This window comes from Felis catus, chromosome B1 (genome assembly GCF_018350175.1).
Source record: "Felis catus isolate Fca126 chromosome B1, F.catus_Fca126_mat1.0, whole genome shotgun sequence".
Taxonomy (NCBI): Eukaryota; Metazoa; Chordata; class Mammalia; order Carnivora; family Felidae; genus Felis; species Felis catus.
The window spans coordinates 188,837,045-188,859,568 of record NC_058371.1 but is presented as its reverse complement, the minus strand read 5'-3'; the positions used below and the strand labels follow the sequence as shown (position 1 = coordinate 188,859,568).

The 22,524-nt window shown below is 38.1% G+C and overlaps 1 protein-coding gene across 5 annotated transcripts in view; it reads right to left on the bottom strand.

The window, feature by feature from the left end:
• Window position 1: 1 nt before the first annotated feature.
• Window positions 2-22,524, bottom strand: part of KCNIP4 (potassium voltage-gated channel interacting protein 4) — a 1,156,450-nt gene continuing 1,133,927 nt past the window's right edge. For all 5 annotated transcript variants that reach the window (XM_019829697.2, XM_019829694.2, XM_019829696.3 and 2 more), the window contains 4 exons: window positions 6,108-6,215; window positions 3,964-4,068; window positions 3,290-3,352; window positions 2-1,496 (listed from right to left, as the gene is read on the bottom strand). In XM_019829697.2, the coding sequence (XP_019685256.1) occupies window positions 1,449-1,496; window positions 3,290-3,352; window positions 3,964-4,068; window positions 6,108-6,215 (324 nt within the window). In that variant the 3' untranslated portion in view covers window positions 2-1,448. The remainder of the gene's footprint in view (window positions 1,497-3,289; window positions 3,353-3,963; window positions 4,069-6,107; window positions 6,216-22,524) is intronic.

The following is a 22,524-nucleotide window of genomic DNA, read 5'->3' as shown; positions in this document are numbered from 1 at the left end:
GTAGAGTTAGAAACATTTTATTTGCTTTTAGTTTTCCTTTTTGAAATACAAAATGTGCACATTGAGTTTACACAAACACGCGATGGCGGATTTCAGTGTACATGTACTGTACTACTCTGAATGTCTACACTGGTGATAGCAGGGCGGCTCTCAACATCCTATCTCTACACCAGAATAGATACCTGATTTAGTGTTGCAAGGACAGTCGCTAATTTCCTCCCACTGTAGCCTCTCGGTCTTTGTGGTATTTCTGCAAAGTAGGGAAAGTGTGTGTATCCTAAGTGATGTTGTGGCCACTTGACAATTTTGGCTTAAGATCATTGAAGAGAATCTGAATTGCTGGAGTGTTACGATGAGCTAAATCATAAGACAGTCCAGATGAATTGCTTAGCATTTATTTTCATCTTTAACGAAGTTTTGATATGGTAGTTATTGATAAAATGGAGTCACTGATGCTTTCAAAGTGAATTCTGCTTGCTCTTTGTTCCCTGTAGTTCTTGGGGTAGTCCAGGTTTCTTTGTCCCTGAATGGCATGTAATAGAAAGGTGTCTTGAAGGAGTCAAGGGAGAGGGGATGGAATAGGCCCTCAATGCTGTTAGGGATTACTTGTTACTAAGCATTACCATGTAACTCGAGGACAGATACCCTGACCCTTTGCATGTGCCTATAAACATCCTTGCTTTGTTCCACACCTTCACGGACTTCCACTTAGTGACAAGATAGAAAATAGTCCACCTGTAGGATTGAACAAATCCAAAATTATATATATCGTGTAGGCCTTGGCTATAATATGTATTATGAAAAATTAAGAAATGCTTATTAAATAAGCTTTATTAGGCATATGCTGACATCTGGTGATAAACTAATTTGTTTCATGTTGTAAAAAATGCCAGATAAATGAATATCTTTAACAGAAAGCAGCAAATCCATAGAAACTGGGACTGTGTGTTTGCTTGTTACTAATCATAGTGATCTTGTTTTGTTTACTTAGTGTATAAATGGAATTACAGCATACAAACATGAAAATTAATTTCTGGAAATTAAATGCAGATGCCAATAGTTTAGAAAACCATTTAAAATCCTGGGGCTGAATACATACAGTTGAGTAGCAAAAAACACTGATATTTTAAAATCACTGGTAATGGGAAAGCTGAATAATCCCATGGCTAAAGAATCAGGAAAACTCTCTGCCAGATTCTGTACTTTTGAAGAGTCACAGGGCATGAAATGACTTAGAACATCCCATGAACTCAGTGGCATTATGAAAAGGATGCAAAGTTGTAACTGGAAAACTCAAATCTTTTGGGGATTGCTTTATATTAAAACAAAGCTTGTTTGCATAATATGCCTCAGTGTAAAGCTGAGCAATCTATGCTAAAAGTGGTAGCTCCAAGTTTAAGTGTGGTACAGTAGTTCACATTTGTCTGTTTGAGGATGCATTTGACAAGTTAAATCACATTTTCAAAGAGCTGCATGGAGCGCATGATGTTTTCATCCTGTAAGGGAGAAACACAGTGGGATTAAATTAAGCGTGGCTGGAAGGGCAAGTACACTGTTCTGCTTCTGAGTACCGCCCGCCCCCCACTGCGTATGCCAAAAGCTCAAATACTAAGTGTTTGCACATATAGATACCATTCTCTCCCTTTTCCATCTAGATAACTATGGAGAGCCCATTTTACAAATGTAAAGTCTGCAGGCTTTCAGTATTTCATTTGAATCTTACTTGGGTGTCAATAGAGATTTTTTTTTTTTTCAAATTAGAAAGCCAGAATGGAAACTAGAGAGCCGTAGAGGGTAAGAAAAAAAAAAAAAATGGAGCAAATGCAAAATTTTGGCATTCCAGATAGATCACAGGCCAAATCACAGAGATTTGTACATGTAGAAGGAAGCAGGGTTTGTGTGCGAGCCAAGAGCCAACTTCATTCAGGATTGGAGGTGGGGCTTGGGAGACGTGTTTGTAGTCCTTTCACCTCTCTTTCTGGGTCTCTTAGGGCTAAATCTGTATGGCCTTCAGGAGCCTTTAAAAATGAATGGTCTCATGGGGTGCTTGGGGGGTGCAGTTGTTTGAGCGTCTGACTCTTGATTTGGGATCTGGTCGTGGCCTCACGGTTCCCCTGGTGGGATCAAGGCCCACGTTCGGCTTTGCTCTGGTGGTGTAGAGCCTGATTCTCTCTCTCCCTCTCTCTGCTCCTCTTCCTGCTCGCGTGCTCTCTCTCTCTCTCTCTCTCTCTCTCTCTCTCTCTCATAAACATTAAAAAAAAAAAGTGAATGGTCTCTCAGTGTCAGAAAAGGGACTGTTGAGAGCAACCTTTGGACAGTGGCTGTGTGCAATTTAGCATATTCCCTAGAAACTGAAGAGCACAGATTTTGACATTATAGGGACACTTGGAGATTGTATATGAATGGCACTCAGTGAGCTGTTTACAGTAATGATAAATAGCTGAACTTGTGCCGACTTCCCTTGCTAGTAATTGCATCAGCCAAGTAAGTAACTGCATCAGCGGACTGATACCACCAAATTGATCCTTGCAAAGGCCGCCACATCGAAATGTGAGTTGAGAAACGAGCAGGCGCCAACAAAGGAAAAGTGTGTCAACTTGAAAATGAAGAGAAAAGCTAAAGTATCAACAAACCTCATCCTCTCTATGTTTATTTAAAAATATTCATTCTTAATTGTGGCTCTACCCAGGCATCAAGTCAAATAACTTTAGGTAAGCTAAAACTAATCTCCCATCAGACAATGGAGAACCACTTGGATTTCTCCTCTGAATTTTCTGTGCTTTGTTTTTTATGACTGAAGACCATTACTGGCGCAGCCAAAGAGCCATTTCGGGTGCGCCTACGTTAAAGCGACGCGTTTCTCTCAGAAATCGGATGCAAACTCGGCCTGTGAAGTACACTTGGCTGTACTGGAATTATACGTCTATGGAGACAATATGTTATGTGCTAAGTTTAGGCAAAGAGCAATTCAAAGCTCACATATGTTTTACCCTCAGTAATGAATACTCTAAAGGATTTAAGGAATGAAAATGCAGTATACTTGTAATAGTTCTATCTTTAGGGCTTTCTGTGTGGCTCTCCTAAGGGTAGGCACTCTATAAATGTTAATTAATGAATTATAATTAAATTGACAATTGTTTTTAGAGTGGTAGCTTCTCTTAGCTGCGTACGAATTTGGTAAGCTTAGGTAAAGTTTATATTGTGCTCAGTTCATGGTGGCTAGCTGACTTTACTTAGTCTGGCTGTTATGAAAGCAAAAGGGATAGTTTCTTTACTACTGTGAACTTACTTTTTGGCAACTTTCAATGAACTCATCTATGGTAACGACTCCATCTTTGTTTTTGTCCATTTTCTGTTTGGAAGAAAAGAACAAGAAACTTTATTCCGACTCATCCCTTGTTACCCTGACACTTGAAGCGAGTGAAAAATCCACCCGCCTGTTTTATGGGGAGGATCTGCTTCATTCTTAGTGATAAGAATCATATGACCAACTGCTGTGAAGCTGTTCCCTTTTCAAAAGAATGTGGTGCAGATCTAGAATTGCTGCCCTACGTAAAATCTGGCACTCTAGCTCTGACAGAGTTCAGGCAGTTTGCGGACACTTTCAGAGCCTTGGTTTTTTCATCTGTAAATTGAGGCTAATGAGGATTTATAATTTTAAGGATTCTTGTGAGAATAATTGAAAACAAACCCAGAAACAAACATGTGAAACATGGCAATTCCTTAGTGTTCTTTCCAGGATATAGTGACTGTTCAATAAGTGTAGTTATCAGTATTATAATGCATTCAAATCCAAAATTATTAAATTAGTATGATACTTCATGGTCTATTATTTTGTCCCTTTCAGTAAAAGTTTTTTTTTATTTTTTCCCTTTGCATTCTTTTGAATCATCGTGACACTTTGCAAGCTTTAGGAAATTTACTCTTTTTTGCCCCCTCTCTGATTTCTACTTGCATTCCTACCTGGAAAAATGTTTCGACGTGTTGTCTGGGAGCATCTTCCTTGAGAACAGGATATGTGCATTTACCCATCATATCATATATTGCTTTCATTATATCAAGCATTTCCTGAAAAGTAAAAGGCACTCACATGAGACTGCATGCATTATATGAAGAAACCAGTCTGACATTATTGCTACTCAATTTCAAAAATTTTTTTATTATTCGTTAAGTTTTGGTTGTCCCAGAGGAAAACACAACAGTTTTGTGCCTTAAAAGCTGCAGGATCAGAATGTCAGAACTAATTTTGATACTGGTTTCAAAATGAAGTAAATTCCCACATATCTGAGATGATCAGGAAATGAATATTCTGGTTGTTTTCGGTTTTTGTTTTTTCTTAAAACTTTTTTTTTTTTTTTTTTTTTTTTTTTTGAGAAAGAGAGCGAGGGAGAAGCAAAAGGAGAGAGAATCTTAAGCAGGCTCCACCCCCAACATGGAGTCAGAGGCAGGGCTTGATCTCAGGACTGGGAGATCATGACCTGAGCTGAAATCAGGAGTCAGACGCTTAACTGACTGTACCACCCAGGCACCCCAGGAATGTTCTGGTTTGAGATTTGGATTTCTATACACTTCACATACACTGTTTTTTGTTTTATTGATTTGTTATATATCTTACATGTTGATTTATTGAGAATGAACTCCATATCATGAGAATTATACTAAAACTAGCTGGTAAGTCTCAAAGCTTATGAGGATTTTCATTGTTTTTTTTCCTACTGTGGCTTGAAGTGAAGAAATTACACATGTAGGTTAGTCAAGATATCATGACTGAGAAATCCCTTGAAATTTCATTAATTTTTTAATTCAAACAAAATCTAGTTTTTGACTTTCCATTGTCAGTATTAGTAAGAATAATATCTAATTACTCATTCAGATTTATTGTTTCACATTTATTGCCTTCATAATGAAATTCCCATATAAAAGTCTAGACTAGATTAAGCTGATAATACAGATGAGAGTATCCAATTCTATTATTAATGATAAAGGAGTTTATAGTTTATAAATCATAAACATTTTAAGATGTTTTGAGTTTAGATAAGTAGCAAGAAGTTTGTCTGACTTCAGAATTCATGAAATGTGTGAAATATAAGACTAGCATGTATATGTTAAACATAGAGATAGAAAGGGATTGAAGGGCGAAGAGGTAGCAAATATTCCTGAGGCATCTGAGTACCAACCTTAGTTTATTACTGTACACAAGATATAAGAGGCACTAAGTATTCAAGATACGCTCAATATACATAAATACTTAACATTCATGAGGTCTTCCATTCTGGTCCCATGTGTATTCTGCTCAAAAAACACAAAACCTATGGCCTTTGAACAGGCCAATGGTCACACTGTACCTGTGATCAGGTGTACTTGTCCCTATGTCTCTAGTTGAGCAAGGTCAGGTCATTGGCCCAGGGTACCCTTTGTTTAAGAGGCTTCATGCTCAAAACTCAACGGAGGGGAGGAAAGTGAGGCGGTGAGAAAGGACGTATGGATATTGAGCGCCCCCTCCAGGATTCAGTTGGTACTTCAACGCCATTTGAACCCCATCCTAAATTTGTTAATTTACCTCATTCCTTTCCCCTTGCTTCTCACTGTGTTTTAATTGCTTTAACAAACCATTTGATATGAGCACCTTAATCTGGTCTGTGGGCCTTCTTTCTTGGATAGCCTGTCTGGAAGTTTAGGGGCCCCTTAATGCACCAGGTCCTGTTCTGCACGATAGAGGTCATTGCACAGCCTATGTAATTTTAAAATTGTCTCCATATGGACCATATTATATTGGAGGGGGAAGGTCACAGGTCAAATATTCTAGCCTGGCTTGAATGTATTTTCTTCCTATCTGATTCCAACCACAGTCTTTATCCGATTTACAGTATTTGTTTGAATGTCATTAGGAAACCGGGGTATAATTCTTAGGTGTTTTGTTTCCATCTTGAAGATGCACCAAAAACTAATCCTTTTCATTGCCCGTTTTTTACTAGAATAGTTCACCACCACCACATAAAATATTTTAGATTTCCTGAAAAAGCTATTTTCAAATTAATAAATTCAATTGATTAACATTTGGACGTTAAAAAAAAAGCGGAGAGTGGTGTTGGTGAGGCATCCCTTACCTCTTTAGTGATGTAGCCATCTTTATTTATGTCATACAAATTAAATGCCCAGTTGAGTTTTTCTTGTACTGTCCCCCGGAGCAAAATGGAAAGACCCTTGATGAAATCCTAGAAAGAAAAGTATAATTTGATATGACATTTCTAAAAAAAAAAAAAAATACAACACAAAGGGTGAGACAAGTCTCAAATGATGGAAGCAAGTGTTATAACCCTCGATTTTGAACAATTAGTAAGGTAATGTGTTCTTGGACGTCTGTTTCTCAGAGTTCTTTGTGGGCATAAGCCACTCCATACCTTTAACATTCTCATCTTTGAATTGGAAGCTGTGACTTAAATCAACTGTGGAACTGAAAATTGTATGAGGGCAGACACCCAAATGACAGGATGCACGCTCTAAGTTGTATCGTTTTTTTTAAAAATTTTTGTAATGTTCATTTATTTTTGAGAGAGAGAGAGACAGAGTATGAGCAGGGGAGGGTAAGAGAGAGAGGAAGACAGAATCCAAAGCAGGGTCCAGGCAGCCTCTGAGATGTCAGCACAGAGCCTGACACGGGGCTCAACCTCCCAAACCATGAGATCATGACCTGAGCCAAAGTCAGAGGCTTACCTGACTGAGCCACCCAGGCGCCCCAGGTTGTATTTTTTTTTTTTTTTTACCACAATTGCACACAATTCTTCTACTGCAAAAAATCTAGTAACACTGTATCTTATTAAATACAGGCACGAGCACATACATAGTACATTTCACATGACAAAGATCTGCTAACAAGAAACATGGTCTGTCTTAAAGATATGGGCCAACTTCCTTAGAAATCAAGTTATAACACACATGTGGGCAGTGGGTTAGAGCATGGAGCTGGAAGCCAGATGACCTGAACTCAAATTCCAGTTATGTCACTTGAGAGCTTTGCGTCCTCTGACAATTTAATATCCTTTTGCATCAATTTTTATATATGGAGGATGGAGTATCCACTTCCTAAAGTTTTGGTGAGGATTATGAGAGTTAAGCTATTTAGAACAGTGTCTAGTAAGGGCATTGGTTGTGTTTGTCAACCAGTTGGAGCCCTTAACCAATATCAGGGTGAGGCTAGTGTGACTGCATTGCAGATGAACCATGTTGACTTGATCAACTCCCTATATATTTGCTGTCATGTGAAGCAAAGCTAACATTGCAATGTGCTAATTCTGAGCTCACACAGATTTGATAATCCATTGTTAGGTAGGGACAAAAGAGCAGAAGGGACATGCAGAAGTGGCTTTCTGGGTGAATTTCCTTTTTTCTCTGCATTTCCATATTCATCATTTTATAGCTGTTTTCTTGTCTCAGTTTCTTAATGATAATTTTAATTTCTTTACTTTTAAATGTAGGTAATATTCACATAGTTCAAAATTTAAAAATATGTAAGATGTTTGATAAAAAAAAAATCTTTCTCCCATTCCTGGACCCAGCCACCCTTTTTCTTTCTCCATAAGCAGGTGGCATTAGTAGCTTCTTGAATTTACTTCCAAGGAGTTTTGTGCGGATACAAGTATAAGGCATATTTGCTTATATATATTCCACCTCCCTTTACACAAATAGTCTGACAGGATATTCTGTACTTTTTTTTCCACCTAACAATCTTAGAAATAATTCCAATCTTTTTCACATTCATAGTATGTATGAATGTAACACAGTTTACTAGTCTTGCATTGAGGAGTATTTAAAGATTTCCAGTTTTATTAAAAACAATGTTACAAAGAGTGACCTCATGTATACATAATTCATACTTGAACAAATACATCTGTAGAATAAATGCTTAGATGTGGAATTTTTGTTTAAAGGATTTAAACATTTGTAAATTTTAGAGTTACTTCCAAATTGTACTCAAATTACCCTCTCAAACTCTATGAATAAGAATATTTTTTATGTATAAGAATATTATAGTTTGCCAACACTATATGGCATCGAACTTTGATGGCTTTCAATTTTATAGAAAACTATTTCTCAGATTACTTACATTTGTATCTTATTATAAATAAATTTGAACATTTTTTTTTCAAATGTCTTGATTTATAGAAATTCTTGCTTCACATATTACTGAAATTATCCCTTATCTGGGATGTGTCTTCAAGTATTGTTTCCCAGGTTTGCTATTTCTTTTTATTTTTCTCATTTTGAATTTTGCAAAGCAGGAAACTTTTTTTTTAATGTTTATTTTTTTAATTTTTTTTCAATATATGAAATTTATTGTCAAAATGGTTTCCATACAACACCCAGTGCTCATCCCAAAAGGTGCCCTCCTCAATACCCATCACCCACCCTCTCCTCCCTCCCACCCCCCATCAACCCTCAGTTTGTTCTCAGTTTTTAAGAGTCTCTTATGCTTTGGCTCTCTCCCACTCTAACCTCTTTTTTTTTTTTTCCCTTCCCCTCCCCCATGGGTTTCTGTTAAGTTTCTCAGGATCCACATAAGAGTGAAAACATATGGTATCTGTCTTTCTCTGTGTGGCTTATTTCACTTGGCATCACACTCTCCAGTTCCATCCACGTTGCTACAAAGGGCCATATTTCGTTCTTTCTCATTGCCCAAGCAGGAAACCTTTTATCTGTATATTCTAGAATCTGTTACTCTTTTAGGTCTTTGCTTTATGTCATACTGAAAGGCCTTCCCCATTTGAAGTTATAGAAAGATACTCCCATGCCTTTTTCTAAGTACTTCTAAAATTTACTTGTTTACATTTAAACCCTTATTCCACTTGGAATGTATCCAATATTTTTAGGTAGTCATCTGTTTTCACACTTATTATTTGTTACCCACTGATATGAGATGCAAGGGTTATCATATCCTTAAATCTTTCATGATTTGTTTGTATTTCTGAAATTACTATTTTATTTTATTAGTAAACTTGTTTATATATACACCTCTACTACATCAGTTCAATTATGAAAGCATTTTAGTAATTTTAACAGCTGTTAGGGCAATTTTCTCCTAATCAGTCTTCTTTTTCAGCTGTTTTCTTTATTTTTTGTTTGTTTGTCTTAATATTCCACAAGATCTTTTGAATAACCTGTTGGGGCATTTGTAGGCTTTGAGGTATATTTACAGATAAGCTTTGGCAGAATTGACATACAGCTGCATGTTGATGGGTCTTCCTAATTAAGACTATGAAAGACCTTTCTCTTGTCTGGGTCAGTTTTGTCACTGAACATTATCAGTGTTCTGCTACTGCCATAACAGATTACCACAACTCCAGCGATTCAAAATAATACATGTTTATTATCTTGCAGTTCTGGAGATCAGGAGTCTGAAATGGGTTTCACTGGCCTGGAACCAATATGGCGGAGCACATCTTGGGGATGTGGGGGGACAGTTTGTTCCCTGGCCTTTTTTAGCATCGAGGAGCCACCTGCATTGCTTGGCTTGTGGCCCCTTCCTCCATCTTCAGAGCACATCAGTCCAGTCTCTGCTCCTTTTGTCATACCTTTCCTTTCTTACCCTGATCTTCCTATTCCCTCTTAGAAGGGCCCTTGTGATCATATTAGACCCACTTAGATAATCCAGGATGATTTCCCCATCTCAAGAGCCTTCATCACACCTGCAAAGCTCCTTCCACCATGTAAGGTAACATATTTACAAGTTCCAGGAATTAGGGTGTAGACATTTTTCATGGACCATTATCTAGCATACTAAACTCTGATATGTTTTAGGCCTTTTCGTTTTTTCCAAATTGTTCTTTCATATTTCTTAGTCATAGTTATTTCTAGGTATTTTAATCCTTCTGTTGCTGTTATAAGTGAGGTATTTTATTCTAGTACATATTCTAAATTAGATTTGTTTGTACATATGACAGCTATTGATTTCTGTATAATAATTGTTTATGCTGCCAACCAACTTAGTGTTTCTATTGTATATGATAGTTTTTCAATTGATTCTCCTGGGTGTTTCATGGGTACAATCATATTAGCGGCAAATGGAATTAACTCTACCTCTTCTTTCTAATTTTTACATTTTTAATTACCTCCTTTTTTCTAACTGTATTGAACAATATATCTGGAATAATATTACATAACAACAGTAATAGCCATCCTTATTTTGTTACTCAATTTCATAAGACGATTTCTAGTGTTTTCTCCTTTAAGCATGTTACTGGCTTAGTCATGCCAAGGAGGTAGACGATTCCCATTTTATTAAAAAAAAATTATCAAGAATAACCATTGACTTTCTTGCAAACCTGGAAAAGTTGATCTTCAACTTCCTATGGAATTGCAAAGGGCCCCAGGTAGCCAAAACAAGGTGGAAAAGGATAAAGTTACAGAGCTCAAACCCCAATTTCAAAACTCACTACAAATCTACAATACAGTGTAGCACTGGTGTAGCATATGTGTATATATATATACATATATGTATATGTATATGTATATGTATATGTATATGTATATGTATACATATGTATATGTATATGTAGTGTCTTCAACAATTGATGCTGTGTGAACCAGCATACTGTACTCTATTTCACATCTTTATTCAGGGTACAAATTTAAAGTGAGAAAATAAAAGAGAACTCAGGAGAAAGCCACAAAGAATTGCAATATTCAGCAGGCAGAGAGAAGAGAAGCTGTCAAGGGATCTGGAAAGTGAGCTAAATAAAACTGCTGAAGAAGTATGAGAGGTTAAGTGAAGAATGCATTTTCCTTGGAAAGGATGGTTAATCATGATACTAAGATGCTGCTGGCAATGAAAAGTGTTCACTGGATCAGCAGCGTGGAGGTCACTAATGACCGATGGGAGAACTTTCTGTTGGAATAGAGGAAGCAAACAATGATGGAGATTGTGCGTAGAAAACTCACAACTCTTGGGTGGCCGTGACAATAGAGGGACAAGGGCTAGTATAAATGAACAGGAATATGGGATCACAGGACAGATTTTTGAAGGTGAGCATTTTGATTACTGGAGGGAAGTATTTATGAAGAGAAAATTCCTAAAGATGTGTGTGAGGGAGAGGGGGGGAGCATGAGAAATGGACTGATCCTTCTGAGAAGAGGGGAGAGATCCAAGTGCAGGTAGAGGGTCCGAGCTCTGGAGGGAGGAGGTACATTTCTTCAGTTGACATGGAAGAAGGAGAACAGGCTGTGGATGCCAGCAGCTGATAAGAGCAGGAAGATGGGTAGTGAGTCCCCACATGACAGCTTTAGTGGATGTCATCTGCTTGGGATTGAATGACATGGCAGAAAGGGTTGGATTTCCTCAGATCAGCTGTTTGAGGAAAGGAGGAGGCAGCCACGCTACTAGACAATAAGGTGACTCGTGCGAGCTACAAGAAGGTGGACCTCACTCAGGACACTTCCTTGCTATCTCCTGGAAAGTTGTAATTTATATAGACCTGTAATATACAACACACTATGGTTAAGAGGTAATGTGAAATACACAACTTGCAAGCTATAAGATTTGGCTTTTGGGAAGGTACAAAATAGTCACTGCCAAGCATGAGAAGGTAGGCTTATCAGAGAGAGATTGCTGGACAGGTTTAAAAGGCCAGATGAGGTTGATGGTTGTCAATACAAATCTTACCTGTTGTTTCAAATCACAAAGTAATAGTTATATGCCCTTAGTTGAAAAGGGGGCTGGATACAAGGTCGTGGAAAACATGCTTAGAGCATTGTTCTTAAAATTTAGTTTGCTACAAAATCACCTGGAGGGCTTGCTAAAACACAGATTGCTGGGCCCCACCCTCTGTTTTTCTGATTTATTGGGGTGCAAGAATATATATTTCTTTAAAAATTTTTGAAATGTTTATATTCATTTTTGAGAGACAGAGAAAGACAGAGTGCTAGCAGGCGAGGGGCAGAGAGAGAGAGAGGGAGACACAGAATCTGAAGCAGGCTTCAGGCTCCAGGCTGTCAGCGCAGAGTCAGACGCGGGGCTCTAACCCATGAACAGTGAGATCATGACCTGAGCAGAAGTCGGACGCTTAACTGACTAAGCCACCCAAGCGCCCCAAGAATATATATTCCTAACAAACTCCAAGGGGTGCTGATCCTGCTGGTCCAGGAACCACACTTTGAGAACCACTGGCCTACAGAAATCGGTGGCATTGGCCCTATCACCAAACAGAGCAGACCAGAGCAACAGTGAAAGCACTGTTAAAGTCGCATGTGGACTTCTGTTGTTTGTGTTCCTGGTAAGCCCCTAATTTCCATTTGGTGCTCCATCCAATTCCGCATCAGTACTCTCCACCTCTGGCTCTAGTGATGGAGCTATGACCTGGGCAGAGTCAGAAGGCACAGATGAGCCCTTTGGTCAAGGCAGTGGGATGTGTGGGTGGCATGCAAATGAACCCGGTCCACATCTGCTCGACATGAACAAGCCTGGAGCCAAGGAGCTGTTGGCATCTTCTTGTGATGACAAGAGAGCGCACCCTCAGTTGTAGCCAGCCCTATCTCTGGATTCTTTGTTTCTTTGAGCCCAAAAAGTCATCCTATTGTTTTTGCTAGTGTGTGATTTTCTATTATTTGTCAACAAAAATATTCTGATTCATAGGCTGACACCTGATTTACATCTTCTTTTTAAGTACTGTGTATCCCCAAACTACTTACATTAAAAGATGGCTGTGGACCTTGAGCACTTTTCTACCATCTTGCAAGAGAATATCAATAAACAGTCATTTCAAACAGGAATGATTCCTTATTTGTGGAAAAGGAAAATGAGAAACTCAATGAGTCTTAATGTGGTTTTTGCGCCATGCTTTTCTGAATGGTAATTGAAATCTGCGGAGCAGGAGTCACAAGGCTTAAAAAAAAACAACTCTCAGAGTACTTTGCATAATTACCTTTTATCTGTGAAAGACGGTTGCATCTGTTCCCTAATGCATGAAAATGATTGATACTGAATTCTGTTTTCCATTCTTTTAGGATCAAAGCAAAAGAAGGAAGAAGGGCATAGAGATTTGACTTCATAATATCCCAGTCTTGTTCAGTAGTAAGCTTTTAGGTATCTATCCAATTTTTGCTTAGTACATTAATTTTTTACTATGACAGGGACACTAGTCTTCCTCTGTTGGAGGAGGTCATCAAAGGATGCAAACACCAGTTGACCCACGAGCTGGCCTGGGCAATCCGAGGCTCTCACCCCTCCCCTGTCCTTGTGATAGATGGTCTGTCCACCATTTCTGGACAAGGAACCCCTTCAGGTATGCAGCCTTGAGAAGGTAAGATCTTATTGAGACCATCTGGACTGTATATGTGACTGAATCCAATTAAGGTCTCCATAAAAATTGTTGAGATTTTGGTGGGCAGTACAGAGATTTACTTGTCTTGTGTTTGCCCAAGACAAGCCTCATAGGTAAGTTCCTTGCTTATCACACCCGCCACCTACCATTCTAGGGTGGCCTGCCTCTTTCCTCAGTCTCTCCTTGTTCTCTGAGTACAGGGGGCCAGTTTGGAATTTCACCAGAGTAACTACTGAGGTTGCAAACCAACATCCTGCCCCTCCTGCCTGGTGCCCAAAGAGCATCCTGGCTTATAATCATGCATGTGGGGGTATTTGCAACAAACAGTCCTGTTTATAGTTGGGAAAACAACATTAAATGACGTACGACAGGTTTAAAATGTTAACTAGTCAGTGACAGATCCAATACGGAAAATCATACATGTCTTTGGTATATTTCCTATTTTATGCTTGCTTTTATATTTGCATGAAAATTTTAAAGGTTATTTTCTATAGTATAACCTCTCTTGATTGGGGTTAAATTTCCACAATAGTTGAGCTACTTTTTAAAATATTTAAAGGAACAAAATTTCAAGTATTACATAAAGTTTGTGTTTGTTTGGAACTAATAAAAGGTATCAAATGTCTAAAAAATAACAAGTAAATTTTCCAAGATTTGTGGTCTGATTTTATCTCAGAGAAGGGATAATACACTTACCTTGCTTGATATACAATATTGTGTATTTAGGTAATTTAATATTTTCAAAGGTGATGATAGACACATTCAATTAAGTTAGAAGAAGGTTCTTTGGTATGGCCTCATTAAAGGCCATTAACAAATTTTTAACCAAAAATAATAAATATAAATATATAACAAATGTATACATAAATATAATGCCTGATTTGTGTAACAAATTACAGAAAACTGTTCTGAAGAAAATTGTGATCACCACATAATCCTATCACCTATTCAAAGTGAACATTTCCATTTTTTGATGCACCCCTTAGCAGATATGGTCATATGGTGTGTATATAATTCTGTATGCCTCACTTAAAATTACAAGGGTTTTCCCACATCACTGAAAATTCATTGTGACATCATTTAAATAGCTACATATTAGATGGAACCATATGAAATTGCTGATAATTTTTGTTGTATTTGTCAAGAATAATAATTTCATATGGTTTAATCTAATAATACTATCACAGTGGCTTTTGAACATTTTGGACCCCAAATCACAATAATTGTATTTTATTTTATTTCAAAAAAAATTTTTTTTTCCAATGTTTATTTATTTTTGGGACAGAGAGAGACAGAGCATGAACGGGGGAGGGGCAGAGAGAGAGGGAGACACAGAATCAGAAACAGGCTCCAGGCTCTGAGCCATCAGCCCAGAGCCTGACGCGGGGCTGGAACTCACGGACCGCGAGATCGTGACCTGGCTGAAGTCGGACGCTTAACCGACTGCGCCACCCAGGCGCCCCACAATAATTGTATTTTAAATGGCAACCTAGTACACACACACACACACACACACACACACACATCAGAAAGTAATTATTTCCATATCTCTTCTATTAAATTTTTAAATGCTCATGTTATTAATCTCTAAATTAATTTTACCACCTACTAATGATTGCAATCTGGAGTTTGAAACACTGCTTTGTCTTATGGATATATTGTAATTTACTTACCCATACTTTCTATTGTTGGCTATGTAAATTAATTAATTTTTTCTCTATTATAACTGATGCTATGTAAACATTGTTCTGTAACTATTTCCCATCATTCTGACGTATTTCCTTAGGAAAGGAGTAGAAGTCCTGGGTCCTGGGAACACTGAAATTCAATAGTAATAATGACTACAGTTTATTGATGTGTACGGGATATTATGTTAGGAAATTTTTGTGCATTATTTCATGTCAGCCTCATGCAACCACAGGGAGTAGGTATTGTCTTTAAATTAGAGACAGAGACTCAGAGAAAACAAGTGACTGAGCCAAGGCATACAGCCAGTGAGCAGGGAGCTGAAAATCAAACCCAGAACTCTGACTCAATGCCCAGGCCTCATTTGGACTAGAACTGAAGCAACGGGCTGTGTTTATACAGAACAGTATGATATAAACATATGTCATATCTCTTGGTACTATATGATATAATTGTGGGGTGATGTGAAATAGTGACTCATACAGATTGCAATTCAATTGCTTACTAATAACATTTGTAGAACATTTGGAGGTGCCAGGAATTCATAATTCTTACTATAAAATTGCTGCATAAATGAATTAGAAAATAGCCTTAGCTTCTTTTTTAAAACAAGTGTGTCAGGATACAAATACATGTGTGTGACTATGAGCGTCTCTAACAAGATCAGCTAAGAAGCCCAAGAGTGACATGTCCAGGAGTCCAGAAGCCCAAGAGTGACTGAAACAGACTGAGAGAGATCAATTCTGAGACTGACTAGATGTCAACTGGGTTCACCAACATTAACTGACTGTTCTTTTTAGATGAGAAGAGATTTCTGGAGCTTCCATAGTGGTTGGAGTGTTAAAGTTAGAGGTAAATTCAGGACTGGGGCAGGAAAGATGTAAGATGAGCCCAGAGCATCTCATAGTGCCAGGAAATAAGGACTTGATGGAAGAAACGAGAAAGAAAAACAATCACAATGATGGGAGTATGTCGAAGGGACACAGGAGTCAACTGAAAAAGCTCCCAGTTGCCAAACTGTAACAACTTGAGCAAGAAAGTAAATAGGGTTACACTGGATTATAACTCAAAATCCAAAATAAATATCCAAGATACAAAATAAATATTCCATATTGGTATAAGTGACTTATTGAATAAATTCATAAAAGGAGAAGAAGAGATAAATATCTCATGAAGAATTCCAAGTAAATTATGTAGAAATTCTATCCTCAAGGAAGTGGAGCATAACTCCCCATCCTAAAATATGGGCTGTGCATAACTTTCTTCCAGAGTATGGCTTGGAAAGAGGGAAAAAAGAGTAACTTTAGGGTTGCCTGGGTGGCTCAGTTGGTTTAATGTCTGACTCTTGACTTCAGCTCAGGTCTTCCCTGCATCTGGCTCCAAGCTGATAGGGAGCAGCCTGCATGGGATTCTCTCCCTTTCCCTTTGCCCCTCCCCTCCCTCAAAATAAATAAATAAACTTAAAAAAGAAAGAGTAAATTTACAGTAGGGAATGACCAGCCCTACTTCAACCAGGTGGTCAAGGTGGAAGTCAACAGCCATAACTCATGTCGATACTAGGCACTCTTGCTTTTACGTGATAAAGTATGGCACTTTACTTCTGTGGACTTTTTGCCCAGAACAGACATCCCCAGTCTAATTATGAGAAAAAACATCAAGGAAATCTGATACTCTACAAAACACCTGACGCATACTCCTCAAAACTGTCAAGATGATCAAAAATAAGAACTGAGGAATTGTCACATCCAAGAGAAGCCTAAGGAGACATAGTGGCTAAATGTAATATGGTATTCTACATAGGATGGTGGAAAAAGAGAAGGGCATTAGGTAAAAACTACAGTCATCTGAAGAAAGCATGGACTTTAGTTAATAATGCATCAATATTACATAATTGTAGCAAGTATACCATTTTAATGTATGACACTAATGATAGGGGAAACTGGGTGTGAGGTATATGAGAACTCTCTGTACTTTCTTTGCAATTTTTCTGTAAATGTAAATGGTCTAAAATAAGAAAGTTTATTTAAAGAATGAATTTTAAGAACGAGACCTGACCTCTAGTCTGTCAGATAAAGATATTTATTGTATGCATTTCTTGCCTGTCTTATAAGCATCTTCTGTTACCCCAGGTTTCATTAAACATTATAGCCTGTGCTATGAGGGGTTTAAGGGACACGCCCTTAGGGCCCACAGGGAGTGGTAAGCAAATACATGAAGAGCTGGGTACCCCATAGAAAGCCTTGGCAAGACGAAAGGGAAAGAGCAGGCCAGAATGTTGGGTGACCAGCAAAAGTTAGGACACATGCAGCCTGGTCATATTCCCTGGGAATCAACAAAAAGGTTGCATAGGTCAAAGGTGCCCAGGTCAAAGGTATGGGTGGACCCTCATAATGAGAATGGTTGGATTTTTTTTTATTACTGTGCAATATTGATGTTTATTTTAATCCTTTCTATCTTGTAACTTGCATTCTTGCAAGTGCCTGCAAGGTAGACACTACAGAATGAAGGTAAAGGCTCACTGTTATTATCTGGTAACAAAGATTATTGATAAAACCTGTTTATCTTCTGCCTTCTTATTCTTGTCCAAATGTACTATCTCTGTGATAGTCACATGCTTGTCTTAGCCCCTTCAGTACACACAAAGATAGTATTCACTGTCAGTCATGTCATCTTTAAATATAAAGAAAAATACCATTGATTGATTGATTGATTTAAATAATTTATTGTCAAGTTAGCTAACATACAGTGTATACAGTGTAGTCTGGCTTTGGGAATAGATTCCCGTGATTCATCCCTTACATACACCCAGTGCTCATCCCAACAAGTGCCCTCCTCAGTGCCCATCACCCATTTTTCCTGCCCCTCCCCCATCAACCCTCAGTTTGTTCTCTGTATTTAGGAGTCTCTTTTGGTTTGCCTCCCTGTCTGTAACTCATTTTTCTTTCCTTTCCCCTATGGTCTTCTGTTAAGTTTTTCAAATTCCACATATGGGTGAAAACATATGATATCTGTCTTTGTCTGACTGACTCATTTCATTTAGCAGAAGACCATCCAGTTCCATCCACATTGTTTCCAATGTCAAGATTGCATTCTTTTGTGAAGAAATGGGCAGAAGACACAAATAGACACTTTTCCAAAGAAGACATCTAGATGGCTAACAGACACATGAAAAGATGGTCAATATCACTCATCATCAGGGAAATACAAATCAAAACCACACTGAGATACTACCTTGCACCGGTCAGAGTGGCTAAAATTAACAACTCAGGAAAAAACAGATGTTAGCAAGGATATGGAGAAAGGGGAACACTCTTGCACTGTTGGTGGGAATGCAAACTAGTGCAGCCATTATGGAAAATAGTGTGAAGGTTTTTCAAAACGTTAAAAATAGAATTACCATATTACCCAGCAATGGCACTACTAGGAACTTATCCAAAAGATACAAGATTGATGATTTATAGGGTACATGTCTCCCAATGTTTATAGAAGTGCTGTCAACAATAGCCAAGTTGTGGAAAGAGCCCAAATGCCCATCAACTGATGAATGGATAAAGAAGATGTGGTATGTACACACACACACACACACACACACACACACACACACACACACACATACTGGAATGCTACTTGGCAATGAAAAAGAACAGTTGGATTCTATGAAAATGGGAGAGTATAAGCACCATGAGGACAAAAATTCATGTCTTCTGTTCATTGTTGTGTCTCCAGCACCCTGAAGGTGTTTGGCACATAGTAATGCTCAATAAATATCTGTTAAATGAATAAATGAAATGAGAAAACTTCCGAAGCCACCTTTCCCTCCCCTTCTAATAGCTCCCTGGAATGGGCAATAGACAAGAACAGAATTATGCGTACAGGTTGTGCAAGTGTGTATGTGTTGAAAGATGAAGGATAAAACCTTAATAAATGTGATGAAATCAGAATTCTATACCTCTTGGTAACACTGCCTACATAATTCTCACTGACATCTGACATCTCAAAAGAGCCTAGCTATTTAATTTTGACAAAATGACTCATCCCAGAATGAAAGTTTTCCTATAACCATAAATGATATATTGGGAAAAATATTTTTTTCTCATTACTGTGAATGACAAAGATTACTTTTTAGGTTTATAATGTCTATGGAAGGTGTCAGTCATATTTTATTCAGTATGAATTGGATTGTCAGTGAATGATATTTTCTTGAAGCTTTGAACTGTATCTCTGATGTCAAATCATCAGTCACCTGCAGGAAGCTATTCCAGAATTGTTCCAAAGGAAACATATCGTTTAACCCAGCCTCAATAATTCAAGTAAACTTGCCATTTGGGGCATGCTCAGAGGATTGCATTGCCCTGATGGTGATAATGTTCGATAGAAGGTAATTATTGAAATGGTGGTAAAGACTCAGGGTTGATTGTGTAGTCAACAATTGTGTCAGTAATCGATGATTTTTGTGAATGGGATGGATTGACTGGTAATTATAAAAGTTGGTGATAATATTCAGTAATCAGATCATAAAATGCCATCTTAGATGTCATCCAGCAGACATTGTGGCTCAGTACCTCAAGAGAAGTAGTCTATTATAATTGTTAAGAATGGGGGTTGGAGAACTATGGCCCAGGAGGTCAAATAGGCTCACCACCTGATTTTGTAAATAAAGTTTTATTGGAACATAGCTATGCCCATTTACGTAGGACTTTTCTATGTCTGCTTTTGTGCTACAACAGACTTGAGTAGACACAATAGAGACTGTATGGCCTGCAAAGCCAAAGTATTTACTATCTGGCCCTTTACAAAGGGCCTGATCCCTGGTTGAAACCATAGGTTTTAGAGACTTAGGCAGATCTGCGGTCCAATCTAGGTCCTGCCACTTAGGAACTGAATGAATTTGGGCAAGTCACTTAACGTCTTTGAGTTTGGGGTTTCTCATCTCTACCATGTGGTCAGTAATACTGGCCCTTTATTTTTCACCTGCAATTCATCTCCTCCCTCCAAAAATTTTTTTTATAAACTAAAAAAGAAAAATATTGTAAAGACAGAGGGAGGTGGTAAATTTTGGTGCCAAAATTCATTTGGTGACAAAACCTGAAGTGAACTGACATAAAACTATTTCTAATCTATTTCTAATCTATTTCTAATTATCTACCTATCATCGAAAAATCTATGTGCCCATCACCTAATCAGTCTATATCATATTAATCAGAGGACACTAACAGATATATCAGTACTTCCAAATCTTAGTGGCTTAGCACCTTATCATCTCACTTGTCACTCACACACAGTGAAATAAAGAGGAGAGGGGGCTCTGTTCCATGCAGTCATTCTGAGAACTGAGCTCCTTCCCCTTTGTTGCAAAGCCAACTGAAATATGTGACCTCATAGTCCCCACAGATGGGAAAAGAGGAAGGCGATGTGGTTACTTCCACCCCTATCCCATTGATAAAATCTCAGTCATGGCTCCACCTACTTGGAGGACAGCCTGGGATTGTGGCCTACTGGTGTGATCAGAAGCACATGGACTTTGGTCGTCAGTAGCAGTCTCTGCCATGTTTATCATTTATCATATTTTCACTGCACAAACATTACATATGTGATTATAGCACCCTGCAGACCCTGCTGGAGACATTAAATAATATGGAACAGTATATGCCTGGCATTACCTGACTAAATCTGAAAGACTCCGAATGATAAAACTCAGCTGGCTTTGAGGATTTCAGATGACGGACTGGAGATCTACATGATACCTCTCTGCTAGGACAGCATAGTTGCTAAGAGAGGCATTCTGGGACCAGACTGCCTTGATTTTGAATCCTGGCTCTCCTACTTTCTAGCTGTGTGACCTTGGGCAGGCTGCTTAACTTCTCTGTTCATCCCTTTCTTCATATGCTAAAAAAGGAGATAATAATAATAATACCTATGAAAATGAAGTTAGTATATGTAATACAGCCAGCACAGTTGCCTGACGTATATAAGCTCAAATGAGTTCTAAGCAAGAGTCAGTTATTATTACTATATGCAGCTATTATTATTGTTAATGCCATTTTTAAATAGTATAGTAACTGACACACGGTAAGTGCTTATCATATAATTAGCTGCGGAACGATCTTTCATAGCATCATGGAAAGAACAACCGTCTACTTTTGATTGAATACGTTCAATGACATGATTATTGTTTAACAAGATGACCAGTGTAATTATTAATTAATTGGCTTTGTTAGAAAAATTTCCTGTGTAATAATGGCTATGGCTAACATCTAATAAATATAGAGCATGAATTTGGGGCCAGGCACTAAGCCAAGCCCTTTACTGACATTATTACTTTTTCATGTTCATACTCCCCTATAAAGTAGCTTTGCTTGCTGGTATTTGACAGAGATGAACACTAAGGCCTACAGAGTTTATTTTACTTATTTATTTATTTTAAAAAATATTTATTTATCTTGAAAGAGAGAGGGAGAGAGAGAGAGCACAAGCGGGAAATGGGTAGAGAGGGAGACAGAGAATCCCAGCTGCACGCTGTCAGCACAGAGCCTGATGAGGGGCTCAAACTCACAAACCTTGAGACCATGACCTGAGCTGAAGCCGAGAGTTGGACACGTAACCAACTGAGCCACCCAGGTGCCCCAAGGCCCAGAGAGTTTAAACACTCAGCCTGGGATCTGACAGCCACTGAATGGCAAAAAGAGGATTGGACCAATTCACAGCTAGGTCCAGATGCTATCCCCCTCCCACATCTTATTCACTCTGTCCTTTGGGTTTAAGCAAATTCAGGAGAAAACTTCTTTTCTCTTTATTACAGAATCAGAATGGTCTCTGCTATGCCTCCCAGAATGCCACTGCTACTCAAAATACATTCATTGCTGAATCATTTCTGTTGTCTAGAGACTTTCCAGGTAGCTGATCAATTGAAGAAAAATAATTACAATAGCCTGGTGTTAAATTTGATTTTGGTTTAACATTTATTAATTCAGCCATTAGTTTGTTTTTAAAGGAAAAGACATAGTACCAACACACTTGTAATATATATTCATTACAACTAATTTCCAAATTATAATCAACATTCATCACAATTACCAGCATTTTACATAAATATTATAATAGCAATGTTGTGCACAGTCCCATATCATTAACACCAGACTAAATTTACATGTGAAATTGGATACAACATGCTATAGGTAATTGATTGTACATTTCTGATATGTAAGTAACTTTGAGTAATGAAATCGTTAGTATTTTTTGCCCTACTCAGTTTTTGCAAACTCATTTTGATTTCATTAGGTGAGTGGGAGCCATTGCCTTCTATATTATCGCTAAACTAAGGCTGCACCAGAATGAATCTTGGTGAAGTGTCGCAAATGCTAACACGAGATTATCATGGGGTGATCCTAAGCTGCCATCCATGGAAGAAATGTTACAGATGCTGTCCATGACATTGTCACATGTCTCCCACATGCTCAGCTACTGCTGTCTTCTACTCTTCTCCTGGTTGTGATATTTCTTGGTTAAGTTACAATAGATGACATGT